Source organism: Gouania willdenowi, chromosome 22 (assembly GCF_900634775.1).
Source record: "Gouania willdenowi chromosome 22, fGouWil2.1, whole genome shotgun sequence".
NCBI classification, from domain to species: domain Eukaryota; kingdom Metazoa; phylum Chordata; class Actinopteri; order Blenniiformes; family Gobiesocidae; genus Gouania; species Gouania willdenowi.
Genome location: NC_041065.1, coordinates 34,472,989 through 34,494,181, shown reverse-complemented (window position 1 = coordinate 34,494,181; position 21,193 = coordinate 34,472,989). Strand labels below are relative to the sequence as shown.

General features: G+C 40.3%; 1 protein-coding gene across 2 annotated transcripts in view; it reads left to right on the top strand.

The window, feature by feature from the left end:
- The first annotated feature begins 538 nt into the window (after positions 1-538).
- Positions 539-21,193, top strand: part of dync1h1 (dynein, cytoplasmic 1, heavy chain 1) — a 57,645-nt gene continuing 36,990 nt past the window's right edge. For both annotated transcript variants that reach the window (XM_028438479.1, XM_028438480.1), the window contains exons 1-23: positions 539-788; positions 5,866-5,953; positions 6,103-6,276; positions 7,847-8,102; positions 8,182-8,368; positions 8,696-8,967; positions 9,046-9,273; positions 9,934-10,587; positions 11,401-11,823; positions 11,912-12,091; positions 12,179-12,328; positions 12,422-12,568; positions 12,660-12,800; positions 16,966-17,142; positions 17,439-17,549; positions 17,664-17,783; positions 17,907-18,146; positions 18,243-18,398; positions 18,476-18,589; positions 18,846-18,956; positions 19,038-19,247; positions 19,329-19,475; positions 19,559-19,725. In XM_028438479.1, the coding sequence (XP_028294280.1) occupies positions 539-788; positions 5,866-5,953; positions 6,103-6,276; positions 7,847-8,102; positions 8,182-8,368; positions 8,696-8,967; positions 9,046-9,273; positions 9,934-10,587; positions 11,401-11,823; positions 11,912-12,091; positions 12,179-12,328; positions 12,422-12,568; positions 12,660-12,800; positions 16,966-17,142; positions 17,439-17,549; positions 17,664-17,783; positions 17,907-18,146; positions 18,243-18,398; positions 18,476-18,589; positions 18,846-18,956; positions 19,038-19,247; positions 19,329-19,475; positions 19,559-19,725 (4,703 nt within the window). The remainder of the gene's footprint in view (positions 789-5,865; positions 5,954-6,102; positions 6,277-7,846; positions 8,103-8,181; positions 8,369-8,695; positions 8,968-9,045; positions 9,274-9,933; positions 10,588-11,400; positions 11,824-11,911; positions 12,092-12,178; positions 12,329-12,421; positions 12,569-12,659; positions 12,801-16,965; positions 17,143-17,438; positions 17,550-17,663; positions 17,784-17,906; positions 18,147-18,242; positions 18,399-18,475; positions 18,590-18,845; positions 18,957-19,037; positions 19,248-19,328; positions 19,476-19,558; positions 19,726-21,193) is intronic.

The following is a 21,193-nucleotide window of genomic DNA, read 5'->3' as shown; positions in this document are numbered from 1 at the left end:
AGGACAAAAAAAATTATTCCAAAAACAAAACAACAAAAAACTTAATAGAAGAAGAATATACAAAATTACAACAGAAATGAAAGGAAAATATTTAATTAGAAATAAGCAAACACTTTATTTCCTATATTTATGCTCAGATCAGTTATTATTAACCAGACAATCACATGTTGATATAATTTTCCATCTTGTTGTTTATTTATATTTGATATTGTTATAAATACTTGATTAACTAAACAATGCTTGGTCATGTAAGGTTACTCCTTATCGCCCCCTATCTGTAAATATTGTTAAATCATGAAAACGACACTCATTTATTCCTTCTACTGCATTGTGGGAAATATATGCTTTTCAAAGCGGGGCGCGGTTCATTCTTTTGCGTAGAAAACTACAAACCCCAGAACTCTTTGCGGCAGACATCGCCACACCCAGCACTTCTGTTCTAATAGCGTCAAACTGTGGACGTCTCAAACCAGCCTTTAGTTCGTGTTTCTTCTGTCGGTTTTATTTCACTACCGCTCACAGCGGAATCGTTCTAGGGATGTCCGACGGCGGGGGGACGGAGGAGGGCTCCGGTACCATGGAGGTGTCGGCGGTGCAGACGGTCGCCGACGCGTCGGTGCTGCAGAAGCACATCCGTAAACTGGTGCCGCTGCTGTTGGAAGATGGCGGCGAGGCTCCGGCCGCTCTGGAAACCGCCCTGGAGGAGAAAAGCACCGTGGAGCAGATGAGGAAGTTCCTGGCTGACCCTCAGATTCACACCATCCTAGTGGAGAGATGTGCTCTCAAAGGTACCGACAACAATTATGGAGCTTTTAACCAGTATTTAACCAAACTGCATCAATATTTCATTTCTCTGCTACAAAAGCATCAGACAGGACGATTTTTCTCTTTACGTTTTTGACTTATTATACAGATTTATTTAGCGTCGATTTACTTCACCCACCGGATCGTTATGTTGATATTATAATTAATATTTATTCAAACTAGGTGTTGTAGTATAATTATGAAGAGTTAATCTATGTGTTGTGAGTTTGATGACTCTACAACATGTTATTGCATATTTTAGTACTTATTTAATAAAAAAATCACTAAAATTACATGAGAACATATGTATTTAAACTAAGTGTTGTAATATAATTAAGAAGAGTTAATCTGTGTGTGCTGTGAGTTTTATGATCCCATTGCATTCAGCCACAGTGGCTCTGCGTAGAAGACGATACTAATTCCCAGGAAAATTGAGGAAAATCCGCTTGAAGCGTTCAGTCCACCTTGATGTGAAGGCAACGAGATACATCGGTTTTGTAAAAGCAATGTTCCGTTGATGAGTTATTGGTCGGGAAAATCTGAATCTGTGAACATCTTTCTAACTTTACATAAGTCAGTGGTCACAGACTTTGTCTTAGTCACGTGTTCTAAACTGCGTACGGATAGACTGTTTGTATATTGATACGGAATAACCGCAGCATAAACGTATAAAAGTACAAGTACGTCACGTGACCTAAATTGGAGTCCGGGTAAAACTTTTCACAAGCACACAGTGTAAACAATATTTTTATTGCTTTGATAATAAATAAATCAAGGTTAAAGAAAAAATAACGGTTTAATGTCAAGACAAAAACAGGCTTCTACAAATTAAGTAACGTCAAATAAACAAAAATATTATCATTTCCAATACTTTTTTTGTGGTGAAAAAAGCCTTTTTTACCTTGATTTATTTATTAAATCCCTTATTGTATTGGACAATCATTCAAGGGGCTGAATAGTATCAGAGACACTGTAGGTTTTAATGAAACAAAACTTTTACTCTTTTGTTAAAAAAAGACAATTTTTGAGTTTTCCTTTATAGGTTATTATAATATTTTATTTTATGGAAGCCAACTGGCACTGTTTGCAGTTATACTCTTGCTTTAATTATATATTAGCAATTACAGCCCAATGTTATCGTCAGGAAGTTTGTCATGTATAATATTTGGACTCATTTGCAGTCACATTAACCTCTTCTATAATTATGAGTCATGAGTAGTTTAGTCATGTGGACCAGCTTCAGTCAAAGAACACATTATTCCTTAGTTCCTACGGGCAAACAAATGATCAGTTTCTCAGTTGTTTATTGGCTCTCATGACTTTGTTCAATGCACATGATCAGCTGACCTAACCCTGCATTGCATTCATCCAACTGATACACTCAGTACAAGGGTCAATGACTATACAGATTTCATTGCATGGTATTTCATAAAATGGGCATCAAACGAGCAAGCATTTATATTATGATGGAAATACTTTGAAATATTATACAAGAATTAAAAAATCATAGGATCACCGTAGAATCAAAAACTGTCCCCATTCGCATCATACGCACATCTGAAGCGAAGCCCCGCCCACCAGCGACACATACAACTCGGTGAGTTTCATAAAACATACTGCGCACTTTCATAGATGTATGTGACAACTTAAAAAATATTTTTAAAACTTAATAGAATCAGAATCTGTTAGGGATGTAACGATTAATCGTAAGGCAGTTAAAAATCGATTCATAGGTATCACGGTTGATATCGATTTTCTGAAAATTGAATCGCAGTACCTTTTCACAAGTGTAGGCGGCGGGCGGAGTCTGCTAATACTTTCTTTCTGGCCGCCTTCTACTCTTAAATATGTTAATAAATGATTCATTACCCCTTTAGCACCGAAAGAATATCTGTAATATTACTTGAATATCTGTAAAAGTCACGGTTTTCTATTAGCTCTGTCTGCTAGCATAGCTTCTCTTCTTCACTGCAAGATATCTGCATGCCAACCGACCACTGTGTTACCAGCGCCCTCTGCTGGTCCAAACAAATATGACGTAAAAGTCCAATTGTTAAGGCACAAAATACATTTTCAGCTGCACTTTTAAAAGAAAAAGAACTATTATGCAGTTTTGCATTGTTTATTATTGAACCAGAATTTAAATTATTAGGCTTCATTTTCATTTGTATTATTCCTTTATTTATTTCATTCAAGATTTATTTTTAGTTAAATTGCATTGTTTTGAATAGTTTATCAAGGAATTCTTTTGACAATGAAAAATAAAAGGAAAACAGTACAGCATTTTCTAGTTTTTTTCCCAAAAAAAAAATTTGTCTACAGTCCCATTATGTAAAATAAATCGTGAGAGAATCGTATCGTGAACCCAGTATCGTGAATCGAATCGTATCGGGAGTTGGGTGAATCGTTACATCCCTAGAATCTGTTGTAGAAGCAAAAGTTTTTGAAAAATGTGATTTGACAGTTTGATAAACATACAATTTGTTTTTGATATTGGTAGTTGAATTACAGTTGGTTACCATTTACTTGTTCTGGCAAGTTTAAAAAAATGAAAAAAAATGTTTTGCATACCATTTTGTACTTGTGAAAGTGAAATTTGTAATTCTTGATATCTTGATTATATTGTATTGTTTAATATTGGAATATATCATTATGGTATCGTGAACCGTATTCTCAGATTTATTGCAATGCACACCCTTCATTGCTTGGTATAGTAATGTGTTTAGGGCTTTGATTAACATCCTCCAAACTGCTAATTGCAGGTAAAAATGAACTTTGGCGGGTAACATTGTAGCGTTACTAGCCATTTTGGCTGATGAACGAAACAAATATCACTGGGTCTGTTTGAATCGACAGACTGCAGAAACGATGCAACAAGTCATTGTTTCCAGATTGGGCTGTTGTCCTCCAAAAAATGTGAGGGTTTTTGTGTGCGTTTAGATTTTATAAAGTAATGTGTATCTGGCAACACTGCTGGTTGTGCTAATCCTACATTTCCCATGAACACTATGTTGTGACGTGTCATACAACAATTGGCTATGTGCTTATGTTAGCGTGGTTGTCATGGTTTGGTAGGCTTGGGCGGTAATACGGTATACCGTATAGCGCGGGGTCAAAAATAACAACGGTATCAGTTTCAATACCGTCATTAAAAAAAAAATGCAATGCACTAGGGCTGTATGATTTTGACTAAAAAGCTAATTGAGACTTTTTCGACCAATATTGTGATTGTGATTCAATTTGCAAGTTTTATATCTGATAGATACATTGATACATATTTGCTAAAATGATGAGTGAAGGAAGTCATGTTACTTGTAAACTGTCAAACAACATATTCTTGCTCAAATTGTCCCACATTAGAGCAAAACACATTAATCTACTTTTAAAAATATTTTGTTTTATGTGGACAGCGCCCTCTTCTGGAGGAATCACAGAGCATCTGTCTAAACACTTTAGGATGTGTTTTATGGAAACTCAGACCTTTTATCTTTTCCAGCTGAACCTGGGATCACAAGGCTCCACCGTTATGGTTGGTGAACATCACTCAAACTATAAAAAACCTCAGCCTCTTGAGGTTACGTTATTGCAGTAGTCTAAACTTGATTGCGATTTGATATCTATAAACCTTGCAGCCCTACAATGCACTACCCCCTGACTGCGTAGGGTCCACCGCGCGCACGCATGCGCGCGCGCACACACACACACCCACACACACACACACACACGTGTCAGATAGAGAGTGAGAACATGTGCGTGTAAACCAAGAGAATCTTATTCTTAAGGTGAATTAATTCTGTAGTCTGGAAGTTTAGTGATGGTTCGCTCAGGGAGCATGGATCACAGCCCCCCCCTGTGTGTGCTGACGGCAGAGAGGAGCTGACGGCAGCAGTAGCTGTTCGGGACAGTATCTACAGTAATTCGTGTATTCATTTCAGTCTCTAAAACACCAGAAAAATATCCAATAACACAAGATAAAGTCCATACATTTGTCACTAGTCTATATTGAGAAAAAAGTCATTAAGAACGTTTAGAAAATATACCGGTAAGGGAGATTCAGTTTCTGTGTTGTTTTAAAAACGGAGCAGAGAGAGGATTCTACAAACTGCAGCTGTAACTCATTGAATGAGCCTACATTCCGAGTGCACTCATCCTTTATTAATGCTGTAAGTTGATTATTTAACTCGTAAAAGCGGCGCTGTTCATGATAAGTGCTGCAAAAATATGGCCGAAGTCATCAGTCCTCTGCTGTCACTCAGCTCCACAGACACAGTCGCGTTTGGTGTGAACACACCCTGAGCCTTACGTCATATTTTTTAATTAGTTACAGTAATACTGTAAAGATTTGGATACCGCCCAAGCCTATGGTTTGGTATCAGAAGACAAACCAACGGCACAAAACAAACAATAGGAGCTGAGGTTAAGTTGTGAAATGAGTTATGGAAAAACAAACGTGTAGATATTTATCAGGTGTTAAAAAACCTGAACTGATGAAAAGGTGAAAATGAAGATGAAAGAAGATCTGAAAAGAAGAAATTGAGGAGTTTTAATAATAAATAGATGTCAGGTTGTGAGTGGCTGATATTCCACCATTTTTTCATCTTTAAAATGTGCACTATACAGTTTGTTTACATTTGAAGAGCATGCATATAAGTAAAACATGTTTTTTCTACAGTACATGTAATTCTTTGTACTAATTACTTTTATTCTTTCTAACTTCAGTGTTTCAGGGATCAAATTTTCATCTGAGTTAAATTTGTTTATTAAGTTATGAGAATAAAGGTTAATTTCTCCAACACACCCAAAGTTCCATGTTTCACCTTTTAGACATTGATACAGCATTGTTTTTAAATTAAAAGTTTATATTTTTACCATTTTAATGTATTTCTGCACTCAACTAAAATAAAACATTTTTTTTAAAGATACATAAACACTTAAATCTATTCTGTGGTTCATAATGTAGTTTATTTTAGCTGGTAACTTTAAGAATCTACTCTCCATGCTGGCTGCTGATCTAAAAAGTTAATTTAAAGCCCTGAATGTGTTTGTTTACTCTTTAAACAGAGGATGTTGGTGATGAAGGCGAGGAGGAGAAGGAGATGATTTCCTACAATGTCAGCATTGACATACACTATGGCATCAAGTCCAACAGGTAAATTAACCCTTTGTTTTACTCAACAAATATCCACCTATCATTCCAACAGACTGGTGACTTTCTACATCAGATTGGTCGAGTACTTTCCATGTTTAGGTCTATTAATAACTACAGTATGGCCGTTTCCTCCATTTTCTCTCCTGCAGCCTGGCTCTGATCAAACGGGCAGTCGTCATCGATGCAGATAAACCCATATCCACCCAAGTCAGAGTGTTGACCTTGAGTGAAGATTCTCCCTACGAGACGCTTCACTCGTTCATCAGCAACGCTGTTGCTCCCTTCTTCAAATCCTACATCCGAGAGTCCGGCAAAGCCGACAGGTAATTTTCTAACGATATATATCTAGTCAAAAAAATTACTTTCAATGAAGATTTGAAATGTATCTTCTAGGGCTGGGATAAATGATTATTTTTTAATTGATTAATCTAGCGATTATTTTTTTCGATGCATTGATTAATCTAACGATTCATTTTTCCTGTTTGATTGGATTATCTCCCTATTAGTTGACTAAAAGTCATTTATACATGTTGATTTACATATCTATAATGAAAAAAAACACATGAATTCCTTAACATTGCAATATGTGTGTATTACTCTTCAACTTAAAATTCCCAAATAAAGTTCAAAGTCAGCATTCATTTGAAAATAAAAGGCAGTGGGAGTGGCAGCCTGTCATGGTGTTTCCTGAATTAACAGAATTTAACATTTATGTTGAAAGCACACAGGCCTAGCTTACTGTAAAAAGTGCATCTTTTAATTCTTCATTCATTCTTGCTTTTCTCGACGAGGACAGTCACACTCTCTGTTTCTCCCTCCCTTCCTTTCTTATCTCTCTCCCTGCTGCTGCTTTGTCTGGTCCTGTGAGCCTAACAAGAGCCTCTCTCTGTAACTCATCCAAAACCGGAATAATGGACCTAATTAGTTGGTCTCTCAGTGCTATCGATCAGATTTTTTTGACAAAAAGAACCGGGGTTGGTGAACCCGCATGTCCAAGTGGGACGTTTGGGGCTGGATACACACTTGACCCTTGGAACAAGGGTCAAAAGTCCGTACTACGCTGGCGACTGTTTTGGAAAAGCTGCCAGTGATTTCTGAAGGATGTAGCAGAGCTCTGAACACTCAGACTCATGTGTTGATCGATATCAAAAGCAAGCTGCTTTTGGATCGTCTACGTGTTATGGATTACAGCTGCATGGAGGCGTGGTTGCAGCGCCCATTGGCAGCACGCCCATTTTCCCAAACAGCTGGAATCCTGCTGTTCTTCCCACCCGACCCCCTCCGCCAGCCAACCTCCCACCCAACCCTTCCCACATGCCTTGTCTCGAGTTGTTTGACCGTCATGCTTACATTTATGTTTGCGGAGGCGGTTTTTTTTCCTGGTTTCACACTGCTTTCTCTGTTTAGGGAAATCAGTTTCAAACTGGCAGTTTTTTTCCCCTCACCCCTCCTCTCCTCCTCCTGTTGATCCCTTTTTCATCTAAATATGTGGGCGCCGCAAATGGCTGCTCCGGTGTGTTGATGTGTCTTCTTTCACTGCAACTACCAAGTCAAATTCCTTGTATTGTTCTAAACTGTACCTGGTCAATAAAGCTGATTCTGATTCTGAAAATAACAACTTAAAGTCATAAACTCTGCCACTCACATTTTTCTTAAACTCAAAAATCCAAATGCTAATAGAGAAAGTGTTTTTCCAACCAAAAATAAGATAAAATTGGAAAATTAACAAATGAATATGGGGTTTTGTAATGTTCATTTTTAGTTAAAAAATATAATCATAATAATGATGATGTAAATGATCTTGATGAGAACATGAACTGAAAATACAAGGGTCAGTCTTGTCCCGGCCCTAGTATCTTCTGCTAACCATTCCTTCCTATCTAAAATCCTCAGAGATGGGGATAAAATGGCGCCATCCGTTGAGAAGAAGATTGCTGAGCTGGAGATGGGCCTCCTCCACCTGCAGCAGAATATTGAGATTCCTGAAATCAGCCTTCTCATCCACCCCACCATCACAAACATAGCCAAGCATTGTTACGAGCGCGGTGAGAAGCCGAAGGTCACAGACTTCGGCGATAAAGTGGAAGACCCAACCTTCCTCAACCAGCTGCAGTCCGGAGTGAATCGTTGGATCCGAGAAATCCAGAAGGTAAAAGGCAAATCCACCAAAATACTGCTGTAATACATGGAGGGGAAATGATAATTTATGTGACCATTTGACATCGCAGGTAACAAAGCTGGATCGTGATCCAGCCTCAGGCACAGCTCTGCAAGAAATCAGCTTCTGGTTGAATTTGGAACGAGCTCTGAACAGGATCCAAGAGAAGAGAGAAAGCCCTGAGGTTCTGCTCACTCTGGACATCCTGAAACATGGCAAACGTTTCCATGCAACCGTCAGCTTTGACACCGACACTGGTCAATAACAATCAATCACTAATTTACACCGTAGTCAACATTAAACAGATCCTACACTGTTTTTACAAATGTGGCATAAAACCTTTGAAATGTCCTTATCAGAAGATCTATGCCTAGAAAAGATGGTGGAATACATCCTCTCAAACTTTAAAATAGTCTCATTTTTTAAAGTTAATAAAACAAATATGGTGCAAAATATTGCAGGTTTTAGGCATAGATCTTCTAATAGGTGCATTTGAAAGGTTTTAGGCCACATTTGTAAAAACAGTGGAGAATCCTTTTAAGTGATGGCGTAAAATCAAATATTGCCTCTGTCTGCTTTTCCAGGTTTAAAACAGGCTGTGGAAACGGTCAATGACTACAACCCATTGATGAAGGACTTCCCCCTCAATGATTTGCTCTCAGCCTCAGAGCTTGATAAAATCCGCCAAGCCCTAATGGCCATATTCACTCACCTGAAAAAGATTAGAAACACCAAGTATCCCATCCAGAGAGCCCTACGTCTGGTCGAAGCCATCTCCAGGGATTTGAGCTCCCAGCTCCTCAAGGTGCTGGGCACCAGGAAGCTCATGCATGTCGCCTACGAGGAGTTTGAAAAGGTTTGAATGGCTTCCAGTTGAATGAAAACCTCATCCTACATATTTTTGAAGTATTGAACACATCTGTAATGTTTCCAGGTGATGGTGGCTTGCTTTGAGGTGTTCCAGACTTGGGAAGATGAGTATGAGAAGCTGCAGGTGCTCCTCAGGGACATTGTGAAGAGGAAGAGAGAGGAGAACCTGAAGATGGTTTGGCGTCTGAGTCCTGCTCACAGGAAGCTTCAGTCTCGACTGGACCACATGAGGCGCTTCAGAAGGCAGCACGAGCAGCTGAGGGCAGTCATTGTGCGTGTGCTGAGGCCTCAGGTAAAGTACCATCTAGCTCATAAACACATTTCATATTTTAACACAACAGAGACCAGGGTTTGGTTCAATTACATTTTTCAGTTATAATTACCTCTTTAATTTTCTTCAATCTTCAATTACAATTCATCACAATTACTAAGCCTGAAATAAACAACCTCATAAGCTTTTGGTTAGCATCTCTTATGATAACGGGTCCTAAATCTATAAAATGCATTAAAAACAAATGTCTATCATCTAATTTCTCTTTCCTTGTTAGGCTTCTTAATCAATTAAAATATTGATATTAATATTTTTGGTGGGGGGTCTTTTTTGTTAGTATAGCCATAGATTTTATTTTATTTTAAATGGTAAAATGTGGGAAAGCTTGATATGACATATTGTAATAATTCTTAATTAGATATGTGTAGAACTGTACATGGAACTGAATCACAGTTCCCCAGTTTTGTGTTAAATTATCATTGACATTTGTTATAGGATTTTCATAACAATTACAAAGTAAATTATCTAAACTCAATTACGATAGCAACAGATTTTTTAAATTACAATTACACCATAATTATAATTTATTATAATGAATTGACCCCAACCCTGCTCTGAGATGTTATTTTACAATAAACTAAGGTTATTCTTCAGATTAAGAGATATTTCTCCTCCTTTCAGGTATCTGCTGTCCCTCAGCTTGCTCCTGGAGAAACGGTTGAACCTCAGGACATGAAGGTAGCTGGAGTTCTCCTCGACGCTGCTGATGCCAATGCAATAGAGGAAGTCAACCTAGCTTACGAGAACGTGAAAGAGGTTGACGGCCTGGATGTGTCCAAGGAAGGCATGGAAGCCTGGGAAGCCGCCATGAAGCGATACGATGAGCGCATCGACCGCGTGGAGACGCGTATCACTGCCCGCCTCCGCGACCAGCTGGGTACTGCCAAGAATGCCAACGAGATGTTCCGTATCTTCTCCCGCTTCAACGCCCTCTTCGTGCGCCCGCACATCCGCGGTGCCATACGGGAGTACCAGACGCAGCTGATCCAGCGCGTGAAAGATGACATCGAGTCGCTGCACGACAAGTTCAAAGTACAGTATCCTCAGAGCCAGGCCTGTAAGATGAGCCACGTGCGTGACCTGCCGCCGGTGTCCGGGTCCATCATCTGGGCCAAGCAGATCGACCGGCAGCTGACTGCGTACATGAAGAGGGTGGAGGATGTTCTGGGTAAAGGCTGGGAGAACCACGTGGAGGGGCTGAAGCTGAAGCAGGACGGAGATAGTTTCAGAGCCAAACTGAACACTCAAGAGATATTTGATGATTGGGCTCGTAAGGTACAAAATGATGTCATTTATATTATTAAAGGGATCCTCCACTGTTTATATGAATCTTTGAAATGCACTTATTAGAAGATCTATGCCTAACAAAACGCATTATTTTGCATCGCATTTATCACGTATTGACGATGTCACAAGTCCCATTTGCCTGTAAACATCCCATTGTTTTCAATTGGAGTGAAGCTTTGTTACCTAATTTTTAGATCATTTAGCAGTTTTTTAGGTCAAAATGGTAACTTGTGCTGCTTTTGGTTGTTCTAAATAACCAGCAAAAGTTAAAGATGCTGACGTAAACCTCTTTTGTTTACTGAAAAAGAATAGAAATAGTAGGGTGACAGTTTCAACTCTGTGCGGCTTCGTATAGACAATGAAGCAGAGAAGAAAATATTAATAGTTTTATATAGTGCTTTTCAAGGAACTCATAGACGCTTTACAAGTTGAAACAGACAAACTAAGATGGGAGTGCTGTTGTAGGTGAACTGAAACAGGTGTGTTTTGAGCAGTGTTTTGTAGGTGGTCAGTGAGTCAGAGTTTCTGATGTGGATGGGGGGTGAGTTCTAGAGGGTTGGGGCAACGATGGCGAAGGCTCGGTCCCCCAAGGTTCAGTGCGTTGATTTGGTAATGGGTTTGAGAAGAGCTCTCTTATGGGACTTTACTCCCCCTTAAACAGTGTGCGGCTCAAGTTAAGAGAGTAATCGCAGACTGTAGACAAACATTTTAGGCTACATTTATAAAAACCGTGGGGGATGTCTTTGAAGAGATTCTAGATGTCTGTTTTAAATGTTTTAATTATTATTTTTTGTAAAACAGGTACAACAACGTAATCTTGGCGTCTCCGGTCGCATTTTCACCATTGAGAGTTCTCGTGCCCGTGGTAGGACAGGAAACACGCTGAAGCTCAAAGTCAACTTCCTCCCAGAGATCATCACCTTGTCTAAAGAGGTCCGCAACCTCAAGTGGCTGAGCTTCCGCGTTCCTCTGGCCATCGTCAACAAGGCCCATCAAGCCAACCAGCTGTACCCGTTTGCCATCTCTTTGATCGAGAGTGTGCGCACCTACGAGCGCACCTGCGAGAAAGTGGAGGAGAGGTCATCCATCTCCCTGCTGGTGGCTGGGCTGAAGAAAGAGGTGCAGGCTCTGGTCACTGAAGGCATCACGCTGGTGTGGGAGTCTTACAAGTTGGATCCGTACGTTCAGAGGCTGGCAGAGACTGTTTTTAACTTCCAGGAGAAGGTTTGAATGACTTCCTTTCCTTCATCAAGTCCAAACTCTCCTGTTTGAATAAAGTCTTTGGTTATTCTAAATGTCTGTATTTTTGCAGGTGGATGATCTTTTATTGATTGAGGAGAAAATTGATCTGGAGGTCCGCTCCCTGGAGACTTGCATGTTTGAGCACAGAACCTTCTCAGACATCCTCAACCGTGTCCAAAAGGCTGTTGATGACCTGAATCTGCACTCTTATTCCAACTTGCCAATTTGGGTCAACAAGCTTGACATTGAGGTCTGCACTACAAAGAGATCCAGTGCAAAATGTGTTATTTTAGATTAGTGTTTTTTTAAATAATGATAATGTTTAATTTTCTTTTAGATAGAGCGAATTTTGGGAGTGCGTCTCCAGGCAGGTCTTAAGGCGTGGACTCAGGTGCTGCGCGGTCAAGTTGAAGATAAAGCAGACGTTGACATGGACACAGAAGCTCCACAAGTCAGCCACAAACCAGGAGGAGAGCCTAAAATCAAGGTAACCCTGTCCTGCGTGGTGTTTTCTGCCTCCTGCCTGTATCTCCTGAAAATCTTCCAGTATTTCTTGGTTCTGAAAATCTTCTCTTTCTAGAATGTGATTCATGAGCTAAGGATCACCAACCAGGTGATCTACCTTAACCCTCCAATTGAAGACTGCCGCTACAAACTCTACCAGGAGATGTTTACTTGGAAAATGAACATCCTTTCGTTACCTAGAATCCAAAGCCAGAGATATCAAGTAGGCACATTTTCTGAATTATTATTCACATTTTGCAATATTTGTGTATTTTACTTTTCTTTATGTAATGCTCTCTGTTCTTCTTCATCAGGTGGGCGTCCACTATGAGCTCTCAGAAGAAGAGAAGTTCTACCGTAATGCCCTGACCAGGATGCCAGATGGTCCTGCAGCCTTAGAGGAGGCCTACAATGCGGTGGAAGACATTGTCAGTGAGGTGGAGCAGTATGTGAAGGTAAGAACTTTGTCATGTTAAAACACAACAAAGAAATCTGCTTTGTTTGGTTTTACTCACTGCTTGCATTCAATATGAAGACTTTAGAAACAATTTTTTGCATACGTTTAGTTAGAGCCCGGGCTACAAGGCCCTATTGTCTCTGTATGGATTATTCTTTTTATTTATTTATTTTTTTACTTTATTTTTATAAACATTTGCAAACAAGACAAAACAACAACAACATACATTTGGTCATCCATTTGTCCTTATGAAAAGAAAAATAATAGGGGATACAAGTCAGTTTGTACATAAATGGCTCAGCGATTACTTTCCAAGGTTACATACATGATCCAGTTTTCCAATTAACATAAAATTTACCTATCTTCTGGTTCAATTAAAAAATAATTCTCTCCATATTCTCAATATTAGCCTTAATATTTTCCCATATTGTTAGAGGATCAGGCAGTAACCAATTTCAAGTCGCTGCCTTTTTAGTGGCGCCAATATTATTTTCAGCAGGTATTTATCCCGATATGAAGGTCAGCTGGAATGTTGCCCAGATACATCGTTTGTAAAGAGGAGTCGATCACTTCACTGAAAACACTATTCATTGCTTGTGCAACCTCATCCCAGTACGGTCTAATCTGTGAGCAATCCCAAAATATGTGAAAGTGGTCGGCCATCTGCTCCCCGTATTTCCTCCAACACAGACCCCCTCTAGTCAGAGCACCCTGTACACCTCTGATTTTTGAGGTAACAGAGTATCTTGGTGGAGGTGTTATGGGATGGTATGATATGAGCCACATTCTTTTCTGTCCTTACCCTCTTTGGGAATGACTGATGTTATTGCTATGATCTTGGGGGATCACCTCCCTTTAGTGTGTAATTAAAACACTGATAGAGTAATGGTGTTATCTGATCCTTAAATGCTTTGTACCACTGTAAACATCTGTCCCAGATGCTTTATTAGCCTTTAATCTGGATATAGCTTTCAATATTTCCTGCTCAGAAATGTCTCATCAGGGCGTCATTCTGTTTATCACCAATTGTGAGGGTGGGTCTAATAAGCCTAGGAAGTTGTTTATCTCCTGGTTCTGTGTATAAGTCTCTATAATATGTTTCAAAAGTGCGTTGGAGTTCCTCCAGCATGTGATGGGTTTTTGTAGTTGTGGAGTCTCTCATTTTAAATATTGGCCTGTAATTGGTAAATGGACTTGATTGACAAGCCTGTCTGCTTGTTCCTTCCTTATCCTCCATGTCGTCACTTTCTGGGCTCGTGGACCATTTTCATAGAATTTCTGCTTAGGATATTTGGCTTTTTCCTCTAAATCTTCTTCATAAAATGTATTTATTTGCTTTTTGACCTTATTTATTTTTAATTTATCATGGATGGCTCTTTCCCTTCACTGTGCTCCTTTTCTAGACTTTTTTTATTGTTCTAATAATTCAGACAGATTTTTGTCTTTCTCTCTCTTTTTTTGTGACGTAAAGGCTGAGTTTACCCTGAATCACTGCTTTCACAGCATCCCACAGAACACTTCACCGTTATTATTGTTGTCTCTTTAAGCTCATTCTTTAGTCTCTAAGTTGTATTTTTCTTTTGTGTGTTTAAGTGCTGTGTCAGATAAACTGCTGAGTGGTCAGAAACATCCCTGGCCCCCATTTAACAGTCTATTAGTCTGTCTGAATAGTACATAAAAAATAGTCTATTCTTGAATGGACATTATGGCTTGCAGTGTAAAATGTATATTGTCTCTCTGTTGAGTGGAAGTCCCTCCATACGTCGATTAAACCCAGCTCTGTCAGCATTTTTTTGTGATCCTGGCATTAGAAGTGAACCTCTTTAAAGGGTTTGTGGAGTCAAGTTTAGGTTGAAGCTGCATGTTCCAGTCTCCTCCACTTATCAAAACTCCTGAGGCTTCAGAGCTGATCAGGTTGATTAGTTCTCTAATCAGGGAGTTATCCTGACCTGGTGGTAAATAAACGTTAATAAACGTTACTTCTCTCTGTTCCAGGAGTCCTTTAACCAGATGTAACGACCTTCTATGTCACTTTTTTTCATGCTTGATGTTATTGAGGTGTGTTTCCTGCCAGAATATTACATCTAACTAATCCCTTTTCATTTTTAATTGGATTGTGTAAACCATTTACGTTAAGTTTAATCACCTTGTGTTCCTCACATTGCATTTATTCCTAAAAAATATGAAAGACAATGAGTTAAACATAACTGGAGACCAAATGTGAACTTTGCTCAAACTGCACTCTGAACACCTAACAAAAACAAATATGAAAAAACAAATAGGGTTCCATTGTGAAGTAGATAAATAAATACTCCGTAGGTGGGGGATGGTCTAGTTCAGCACCAGAGCCCCTGTAAGCCTGACTTGTTCCTTCTCAGTGAAGAAAATCACTTACTTTACAGATTAATCTACGTTATCCTCTTGTCAGTCGGTCATTTTATCTCACTTTAGTTGATCCCATCCAGTTATAAGTGAGACATAAACAGGCAGATTAATAAACATTAACATCAACTGGTCGCGGGGGCAGCATCCTCAGTAGGGAGGCCCAGACTTCCCTATCATAAATCATTCCTTAAGAACGTATCAAGGAATATAGGTGTGGTAGTTTTTATTTGAGTGTCACCTCACTGAAGGTCTGTTCTCCCGTGTGCCGTCACAATCACAGCGTCACTGACAGCATGTCCCATATATTAAGTCTTACTATTACTCCCAGTATGATACACAGTGGTTCTCAGTCATTTATGGGCAGTGAAATCTTTGAAGCTTCTCCTAAATCCGGTCGTTGTGGGTCTGCTTGGATGTTTGACGCTCGCCACCAAGGTGCTTTCTGCGGGTTGCCAGGTTTGGTTGGCTCCTCTCCGCCTATCAGGAAACTTCTCTTCTTCAGGTCTGCGGCTGCATCCCCCGCGGAGCGGTACATAACTGGCCCAGAGTCAAAAAACACTCGTAGCTTGTCGGGCGGCAGCGTTTGGAATTCTATTCCTTTATCCTAGAGCATCCTCCTGATGTTCCCGTATGCCTTCCTGTTAGCGAGTGTCTCAGCTGGGTAGTAAATCCTGCTTTTTCCCAGAATAACCTCCTTTTTCTTCCAGGTGGAGTGTAGCACCAGTTCATTAGTTTTAAACTCCTGAAAGTATTTGACCACCAACCTAGGTTGGGGGGTTTGGGGCATAGAGCTCTGTGGCACCGCTGTATTCCAAGGTCGGACTGTGCCGGTGGCTCCAGCTCTATCTTTATGAGGTTATCAATAAAATGGTGAATATTGTTATCTTCAGTTCCCTCCAGAATGCCGTGAATACGGACGTTGTTATGCCTCCAGCGTGCGTCCAGGTGTGTACGCTCGTTCTGTAGACTCTCCTGTGCTTGGAATGACTGGCTCTTGGAAATCCACCGTCCACTCTTCAATGTCGGAGATTCACCCCTCGGGCTCGTTCACTCTCTCTGTTGTAGCTTTTAGGCCGGATACCACCTCACTTAGCTTCTGCTGGATGTCGGCTAACTCAGATTTCAGTTCATCCCTGAGTTTGCTCAGGAATTCATCAAGTTGAGATTTCACTTCCAGTGTGAGTGTTTTAATGTCCTCACGAATGGTGGTGAAGTTATCTTTCTCAATGTGTATCTCTGTTAGCTCTGTGCTACGCCCTTGTCCACCATGACACTCTCCCTGGTCCTCAGCTGTGGCCTCGTCGTTGCCAAGCAGTTCACTTTTCTCCGCTCTCAAAGACTACCCCTTGTTCTTCTTGTACCTTCTCCCTCCATCATTAATGTTTGTAAAATTTCAGTAGTCGTTCTACGTTAGTGGGGAAAAGCTCCGACCGACCGGGAGATGTTTTTTATGTGGCTATTCGGCTCAGCGCCACCACTGGAAGTTCTGGATTATTCTTTTTAATCTTCTTCTTTTTATGGCACTGAACTTAACTTCCTGAAGGTGTACTTTCATGAAATTTGACAGGTTGCTGAAAAATTAAGCGATTTGTTTTTTGATGCAATTTTGTTAGTGCCACCTAGCTATTATAATTTTCCACTGTTTTGAACTGGATGGATTTGGTAGGGTTAGGTATTTGTATTGGACCGTGACGAGCAGGCCAAATTTGGCACTTTTTCTCATTGATGTTTGCATACTGACTTTTTATTTTAATGTATTTTTTACTTTCTATGTTCAGGTGTGGCTTCAGTACCAGTGCTTGTGGGACATGCAAGCAGAAAACATCTACAACCGTCTGGGGGAGGACCTCACAAAGTGGCAGGCCCTATTGGTCCAGATCCGCAAAGCGCGTGGAACCTTCGACAATGCTGAGACTCGGAAAGAGTTTGGACCAGCGGTCATCGATTACGGCAAGGTAAATATGATAAGCTCTCCCTTTTTAAAGGGGCGATTGTGGCTCAGGTGGTAGTGGGTCGTCTTCTGATCGAGAGGTTCGGGGTTCGATACCAGTACCTGACTGTGTCGAAGTGTCCTTGGGCAAGATGCTAAACCCTAAGTTGCTCCCAGTGGTCGACGCCTTGCATTTTTTTTTTACCATTTAAAATAAGTAACTGCACATAGATTAATGAAACGATTTGAGAAAAACCTAAATCAGTCACAACAGAATGTATTTCCTTTTCTTTGTGACAAAATGTTTGTCTTAAACAACAGGTCCAGTCAAAGGTCAACCTGAAGTACGACTCCTGGCACAAAGAAGTCCTGAGCAAGTTTGGCCAGATGCTTGGTCAGAACATGCAAGACTTCCATTCCCAGATTTCAAAGGTAAAACCTGTTCTCTGTCCAGTAAAGCCCATTGATCCTGTTTATGTAAAAGGTTTAGCAGCTCTAAAAAGCATTTTTTTTTCTAAATTAAAAATCTTATTCTGTCTCTTCCAGTCTCGACAAGACCTTGAACAACATTCTGTGGACACTGCAAGCACTTCAGACGCTGTCAACTTCATCACATATGTCCAGACTTTAAAGCGCAAGATCAAGCAGTTTGAGAAAAACGTGGACGTACGAGAATGCAATATCAACATTCTAACAAATTGTTGTTTTTTGTTTTGGCTTTTAGTTTATTAAATGTCATGTTTCTACTATTTCTGAGGAAGACTTTCCTTCCTGTGTTTTTTTCTATAGTTGTTCCGTAATGGACAACGTTTGCTGGAGAAGCAGAGGTTCCAGTTCCCTCCATCCTGGCTCTACATTGACAACATCGAGGGTGAATGGGGTGCATTCAGCGACATAATGAAGCGTAAAGACACCGCCATTCAGCAGCAGGTTGCTAACCTGCAAATGAAGATCGTCCAAGAGGACAAAGCCGTGGAAAATCGCACCACTGACCTGCTCACTGACTGGGAGAAGACCAAACCCGTTGCTGTAAGAGGAAATTAGACAAATCAAAATCAAATGTCAAACTGTGTATATTAAAGGCAACACACAGTTTATGATGCATCTGATTTTTCATTTATTCAGGGTAACCTGCGCCCAGAGGAGGCGCTACAGTCCTTGACGATCTATGAGGGCAACTTTGGCCGTCTGAAGGTTGAAAGAGAGAAGTGTGCTCGAGCTAAAGAGGCTCTGGAGCTAACAGACACTGGCCTGCTCAGTGGCAGTGAAGAAAGGGTGCAGGTAATGTCTGCTCTCACTGAAAGTCACCAATTACTCTGTGGTGAAAAAGTTAACTAAGGATGTTTTTTTTTTTTAAGGTGGCACTAGAGGAGCTGCATGACCTGAAAGAGGTGTGGTCTGAGCTGTCGAAGGTGTGGGAGCAAATTGACCAAATGAAAGAACAACCGTGGGTTTCTGTCCAGCCTCGTAAGGTAACTGTATAGTATACATCATTAGGGACCTATAAAATCAATTTTATTATTTTCCAAATTTCGTGTTGTTCACATTTGGTTTTTTTTTTTGATTTTTTTAATATTTCATTAATTTTTTTTCAAAAATATTGTTCTCCAACTCCTGTGAGGAAACAAATTAAATAAAGAAAAAAGAATATACATTATATAGGGGTGATGTTTACTGCATTTCTATTGTGTAAATAAATGTACCGGTATGTTTTATGTGAATGTGTAGCTTCGTCAGAGCTTGGACGCTCTTCTCAACCAGCTGAAGAACTTCCAGGCTCGGCTCAGGCAATACGCTTCCTACGAGTACGTCCAAAGGCTGCTGAAAGGATACTTAAAGGTTGGGAAGCTCTTCTTTCATGTTTACAGTTTACAGTCGCAATTTCAGTAAAATACCTTTAAGATGGTCATTGTCTTCTAGGTGAACATGTTGGTGATTGAGCTTAAATCGGAGGCTCTGAAGGACCGCCACTGGAAACAGCTGATGAAACGCCTGCATGTGAACTGGGTGCTGTCCGAACTGACTTTGGGACAGATCTGGGATGTTGATCTGCAGAAGAATGAGATGGTGGTGAAGGATGTTCTCCTTGTAGCCCAGGGTGAGATGGCTTTGGAGGAGTTCCTTAAACAGGTGAGAAAGAAAATGGCCACACAGAGTTTTTGATTTCTTGAAACTGAAAAATGACAATCATCTTTTGTTGTGTTTTTCCAGATCCGTGAAGTGTGGAACTCGTATGAACTGGACCTGGTAAACTACCAGAACAAGTGCCGTCTAATTCGAGGCTGGGACGACCTCTTTAACAAGGTCAAAGAGCACATCAACAGCGTGTCCGCCATGAAGTTGTCTCCTTACTACAAGGTACACAGAGTGACCTTCACTGTCAATAGATTCTCAACAAATATAAACATCTGCAATAACTTTGTGTTTTTTTTGGCTGAAAGGTGTTTGAGGAAGACGCTCTGAGCTGGGAGGACAAGCTGAACCGCATCATGGCTCTGTTCGACGTCTGGATTGACGTTCAGCGTCGCTGGGTCTACCTGGAGGGCATCTTCACAGGCAGCGCTGACATCAAACATCTGCTGCCAGTAGAGACTCAACGATTCCAGAGGTAAGTGTGTCTGTAGCGGTAAAAGTAACATGAGAGCTTAAGAAAGATAATAAAAGTGAAATCCACTTTAAAAAAAGATTAAGAATAACCATATAAACACCTCATTCTGAATTAAACTTAAATCTCAAGCAAGTGCCTGGTTTATTGTGATTTTAATTGCAAATAGAATAATTCCTTGATCTTGTATACACTATTCTGCTTTAAATTAATCCCAGTAGTTCTGCGCATGTTCCTCTGTTGCGGTGACGCGCTGGTGACGACACAATCCAGGATGGCCAACGGAGCAAGCGTTGGACTGAAGCCAAGACTATCTATAAAAGCAAGAATGTTCTGTGTGCGTGTGTGTGGAGCAAATATCTCTCCGACACGGTGCCTGTTCGACTTGAAACTTTGTCAACGGCTTCCAAATACCTTGAGTGTGTGCATCCGTTATTTTGGAGTAATTTGGTCATTTCCAAAGGTATATTTTATTTCACCTGGATGGCACATTCAAGGTCATCCAGAAGTGAAACCTATTCAGCTTTTTACCTCAGTGTGTGAGGGGGCGCTAGTGCACCATCTATACAGTATTTATTTCACTGCACAGCTCTTCACAGTGGCGAGCTAGAGTCACGTGTGCGGCCAGAGCCAATCGCTGCTCACACAGCCAAGCAGACACAGACTGTAAACACACGAGTGAGAGAGACGAAGATAGTTTAGAGCGGAGAGGGGGGAGGGGCGTCTGAGCAGTCGCGCTCACACTGATAAACTAGCAAAGCTCTCAAGTCTCACTGATTGGACCTGATGTGGCGTGTGTGTGTGAGCCACGGAGTAGCGAATCACACACACACCTCCCCCCAAATGAGGACAAAAACATTAAAATGACTCAAAATACACAAAATGACTCCAGAATCACACTGATTGTTTGTAATTATACAAAAAATGCACAGAAACACAACAGAAAGATACAAAAATACACATAAACATACATTACAGAAAAATGCACCAAACCAAAAAAATCTAAAAATGAGTAAAAAAAAAAAAAACAAACACATTTATCATGCACATGTTCCATAGAATTAAACCAGATAAATCACACACACTATTATACTTTGCACCTGCAAATAAACCCCTTTATAACACTACAGAGTATGTGCACCTCTATGTACATCCAACCTTCAAACACATACTCATTTGGCCATAATTGACAACTCGACTGAAGCTCCTCCCACTATATAAATACATACTTCCAACGGGCACTGGACTAGTATATTTAGTAAGAGCCTTAGAAGATATGGATATCATGAAAAGAGTGGATGGATGGAAGCAAAAACGTGCAGACATTCACACGGACATCAGCAAACGAACACACAAACCCTTCATCTAGACACAGAGCTTCACAAATGTTGCGCAGGTCATCTGAAACTTTTTTTTTTCATTGAACATCCTGTAGATGGACGTAGAGCAGCCGTTGCATTAACCGCTGGCT